Source organism: Oncorhynchus tshawytscha, linkage group LG20 (genome assembly GCF_018296145.1).
Source record: "Oncorhynchus tshawytscha isolate Ot180627B linkage group LG20, Otsh_v2.0, whole genome shotgun sequence".
In the NCBI taxonomy this organism is placed as follows: domain Eukaryota; kingdom Metazoa; phylum Chordata; class Actinopteri; order Salmoniformes; family Salmonidae; genus Oncorhynchus; species Oncorhynchus tshawytscha.
In genome coordinates this window covers 46,765,015-46,770,014 of record NC_056448.1, presented here as the reverse complement: position 1 = coordinate 46,770,014, position 5,000 = coordinate 46,765,015, and the positions used below count along the sequence as shown (strand labels likewise).

Here is a 5,000-nt window from a genome sequence, read left to right as displayed (position 1 = left end):
TTGTAGTCTTAAACACTACCCTGTGAGACTGTACCAGGCTGTGTTGTAGTCTTAAACACTACCCTGTGAGACTGTACCAGGCTGTGTTGTAGTCTATTTAATTAATTAATTCCTTCCTGATTTAAAGTGTTTACGCTGTGAATCATAGACATTGATTGACACTTGGGGCTCTAATTACAGTTAAAAATGGTTCACTTCCTGGTGGTTCACCTTAAATGAGCCAGATGAATGTGTTCTAATCTACGGATAAAGGGGAGGTTTAAACTGAGATGTACCTGTGAGTGAGGGGGGAGAGCCGACGGGGGTCGACGGGTTGGACGAGAAACTGTTGTTTGTGTGGTCTGGAGAGTAGATCTGAAAACAACCAATCAAATCACAGGCAGACAGTCAATACATGGATATGTGTGTATTTTTGGTGTGTGTGTGTGTGTGTATGTGTGTATGTGTGTGTGTGTGTATTGGCTAGGGTGTAGGTTGAGGTGTGTGTGTGTGTGTTTGTGTATTGGCTAGGGGTGTAGGTTGAGGTGTGTATGTGTGTTTATTGGCCTTGGGGTGTAGGTTGAGATGTGTGTGTGTGTGTGTGTATTGACTAGGGGTGAGGTTAGGTGTGTGTGTGTATTGACTAGGGGTGTAGGTTGAGGTGTGTGTGTGTATTGACTAGGGGTGTAGGTTGAGGTGTGTGTTCTCTACTCACCGAAGCAAGAGCCTTCCCCAGGGCATCTCCTGTCTGAGAGCTGGTCGGTGCCCCGCTCTGCGCCCGGTTAGCTGTCACACACACACACACACACACACACACACACACACACACACACACACACACACACACACACACACACACACACACACACACACATACACACACACACACAGACACACACACCCACACACACACACACACACAGAGGGAAGGGAAGTGGGATTATGTAAATAAGGATGGTATTCCTTCCAATAATGCATCCCCCTTTATATTCCACCATCCCTCCATCCCTCTATTTATTCATACATCCATCCATCCCTCTATTCATTCATCCATCCCTCCATCTCTCTATTCATTCATCCATCCCTCTATTCATCCATCCATCCATCCCTCTATTCATCCATCCATCCCTCTATTCATTCATCAATCCATCCATCCATCCATCCCTCTATTCATTCCTCCATCCATACATCCCTCTATTCATTCATCCATCCCTCTATTCATCCATCCATCCCTCTATTCATTCATCCATCTATCTATTCATCCATCCATCCCTATATTCATCCATCCATCCCTCTATTCATCCATCCATCCATCCATCCCTCTATTCATCCATCCATCCATCCCTCTATTCATCCATCCATCCATCCCTCTATTCATCCATCCATCCCTCTATTCATCCATCCATCCATCCCTCTATTCATTCCTCCATCCATACATCCCTCTATTCATTCATCCATCCCTCTATTCATCCATCCATCCCTCTATTCATCCATCCATCTCTCTATTCATCCCTCCAACTCTCTATTCATCAATCCATCTCTCTATTCATCCATCCAACTCTCTATTCATCCATCCATCCCTCTATTCATCCATCCATCCCTCTATTCATCCATCCATCCCTCTATTCATTCATCCATCCACCTCTCTATTCATCCCTCCAACTCTCTATTCATCAATCCATCTCTCTATTCATCCATCCAACTCTCTATTCATCCATCCATCCCTCTATTCATCCATCCATCCCTCTATTCATCCATCCATCCCTCTATTCATCCATCCATCCCTCTATTCCATCATCCATCCATCCCTCTATTCATTCATCCATCCCTCTACTCATCCATCCATCCCTCTATTCATCCATCCATCCCTCTATTCATCCATCCATCCATCCCTCTATTCATTAATCCATCCATCCCTCTATTCATTCATCCATCCATCTCTCTATTCATCCATCCACCTCTCTATTCATCCATCCATCTTTCTATTCATCCATCCACCTCTCTATTCATCCCTCCAACTCTCTATTCATCCCTCCATCTCTCTATTCAACCCACCCCCAGGTCCAGCTGTCACGTCCACAGGCCAAGCCTTCCAACAACATTAACCACAGCTCCATGACCGGTGTGTGTGTGTGTGTGTGTGTGTGTGTGTGTGTGTGTGTGTGTGTGTGTGCATGTAGTGACAGGCGAGTGTCTGGGCAGGAAGTGAGTAAAGCAGCGCTCAGAGGACCGCCCACGTCACTCTCACACACTGTCAATTTATTACCCAATCACATCTTTCCCAAATTATAAACATGATCTGAATACGCATGTAGCATGTAGCATGTGTTTGTATGAGAGATCCTGTGGAATGGTAAGTTTACCCATTATACACTTGGGTGAGTTTTTCACCTCGCCTGAGTAGCCTCGTTTCACTGCCGAAAATACAACGAAACCATCTAGTGTTCAGCCAAAATAACAACACAGTGTCAAATACAGGTAGTCAAATAATGAACATCCAATCACATTAACCGTTACTCTTTCGCGGGAATTCCACTAACGGGTCCGTATGGATCCAAACGTAGCTGATGCTCATGTTGGTATCTGTACTGATGGAGCAAAAACCATGACAGGGAGACATCGTGGAGTGGTAACGCACGTGCAGGCAGTTGCTCCCGACGCCACTTGGGTACACTACAGCATCCACCGAGAGGCTCTTGGGTACACTGCAGCATCCACCGAGAGGCTCTTGGGTACACTGCAGCATCCACCGAGAGGCTCTTGGGTCACTGCAGCATCCACCGAGAGGCTCTTGGGTACACTGCAGCATCCACCGAGAGGCTCTTGGGTCACTGCAGCATCCACCGAGAGGCTCTTGGGTACACTGCAGCATCCACCGGGAGGCTCTTGGGTACACTGCAGCATCCACCGAGAGGCTCTTGGGTACACTGCAGCATCCACCTAGAGAGGCTCTTGGGTACACTACAGCATCCACCTAGAGGCTCTTGGGTACACTACAGCATCCACCTAGAGGCTCTTGGGTACACTGCAGCATCCACCGAGAGGCTCTTGGGTACACTGCAGCATCCACCGAGAGGCTCTTGGGTACACTAGCATCCACCTAGAGGCTCTTGGGTACACTGCAGCATCCACCGAGAGGCTCTTGGGTACACTGCAGCATCCACCGAGAGGCTCACACTGCAGCACCGAGAGGCTCTTGGCAGTAGGCTCACTGCAGCATCCACCGAGAGGCTCTTGGGTACACTGCAGCATCCACAGAGAGGCTCTTGGGTCACTGCAGCATCCACCGAGAGGCTCTTGACTGGCATCCACCGAGAGGCTCTTGGGTACACTGCAGCATCCACCGAGAGGCTCTTGGGTACACTGCAGCATCCACAGAGAGGTACACTGCAGCATCCACAGAGAGGCTCTTGGGTACACTGCAGCATCCACAGAGAGGCTCTTGGGTACACTGCAGCATCCACCGAGAGGCTCTTGGGTACACTGCAGCATCCACAGCATCCACCGAGAGGCTCTTGGGTACACTGCAGCTCTTGGGGGCTCTTGGGTACACTGCAGCATCCACCGAGAGGCTCTTGGGTACACTGCAGCATCCACCGAGAGGCTCTTGGGTACACTGCAGCATCCACCGAGAGGCTCTTGGGTACACTGCAGCATCCACCGAGAGGCTCTTGGGTACACTGCAGCATCCACCGAGAGGCTCTCTTGGGTCACTGCAGCATCCACCGAGAGGCTCTTGGGTACACTGCAGCACTGCAGCATCCACAGAGAGGCTCTTGGGTACACTGCAGCATCCACCGGGAGGCTCTTGGGTAGACTGCAGCATCCACCGAGAGGCTCTTGCTGCCAAGGGAATGCCTGACAGCTTGAATGACGTTTTGGACACTACATTGAAAATTGTTAACTTTGTTAAAGCAAAAAGCCCCTGAACTCATGTATTTTCTGCACTATGCAATGATATGGGCAGCGACCACGTAACGCTTTTACAACATACTGAAGTACGCTGGTTATCAAGGGACAAAGTATTGACAGGTTGTTTTTAATTGAGAGACGAGCTTAAACATTTCTGACCTTCATTTTCACTTGTCTGTCCGCTGGTACGATGCCGAGGTTCTCACAGGACTGGCCTGTCTGGGTGATGTTTTTTCTCGCCTGAATGAACTGAATCTAGGATTACAGGGACTCTCCGCAACTATATTCAATGTGCGGGACAAAATTGAGACTATGATTAAGAAGTTGGAGCTCTTCTCTGTCTGCATTAACAAGGACAACACACAGGGCTTTCCATCACTGTATGATTTTTTGTGTGCAAATGAACTCAAGCTTACGGACAATGTCAAATGTGATATTGCAAAGCACCTGAGTGAGTCCGGTGTACAATTACACAGGTACTTTCCCGAAGCGCATGACACAAACAACTAGATTCGTGATCCCTTTCATGCTCTGCCTCCAGTCCACTTACCCATATCTGAACAAGAGAGTCTCATCGAAATTGCAACAAGCGGTTCTTTGAAAATGTAATTTAATCAGAAGCCACTGCCAGATTTCTGGATTGGGCTGAGCTCAGAGTATCCTACCTTGGCAAATCGCGCTGTTAAGACACTGATGCCCTTTGAAACCACGTAGAATGTTTGAAGGGTTAGGGGCTACGGGACTATAAAACTTTTGGGAACCACTGCATCAGAGAAACTGTTAGAAAGATGTACGAAAAAACAGCTGTTGAAGATCGCCATAGTTACATAAGTGATAAACGTCCCAAAAATTATGTTAGGTTGATATTTAAAAATATATATATATTTTTCTCCCCAATTGGTAGGGTCTACTGTCTTATTGCTGCAACTCCCCTACGGACTCGGGAGAGGCGAAGGTCAAGAGCCATGCGTCCTTCAAAACACGAACCTGCCAAGCCGCACTGCTTCTTGACACAACACACATCCAACCCGGAAGCCGGTCGCACCAACGTGTTGGAGGATACACCGTACACCTAGCGACCTCGTCAGCGTGCACTGCACCCGGCCCGC

The 5,000-nt window shown here is 48.3% G+C and overlaps 1 protein-coding gene across 19 annotated transcripts in view; it reads right to left on the bottom strand.

Annotated features, from left to right (window-relative positions):
• tcf4 (transcription factor 4) overlaps nt 1-5,000 on the bottom strand; it is a 417,619-nt gene that overhangs the window by 86,812 nt on the left and 325,807 nt on the right. For all 19 annotated transcript variants that reach the window (XR_006079479.1, XR_006079480.1, XM_042302739.1 and 16 more), the window contains 2 exons: nt 695-765; nt 276-354 (listed from right to left, as the gene is read on the bottom strand). Coding sequence is in view for 17 of the 19 variants with exons in the window: in XM_042302739.1 (XP_042158673.1) it covers nt 276-354; nt 695-765 (150 nt within the window). In the remaining 2 variants the exon portion in view is untranslated. The remainder of the gene's footprint in view (nt 1-275; nt 355-694; nt 766-5,000) is intronic.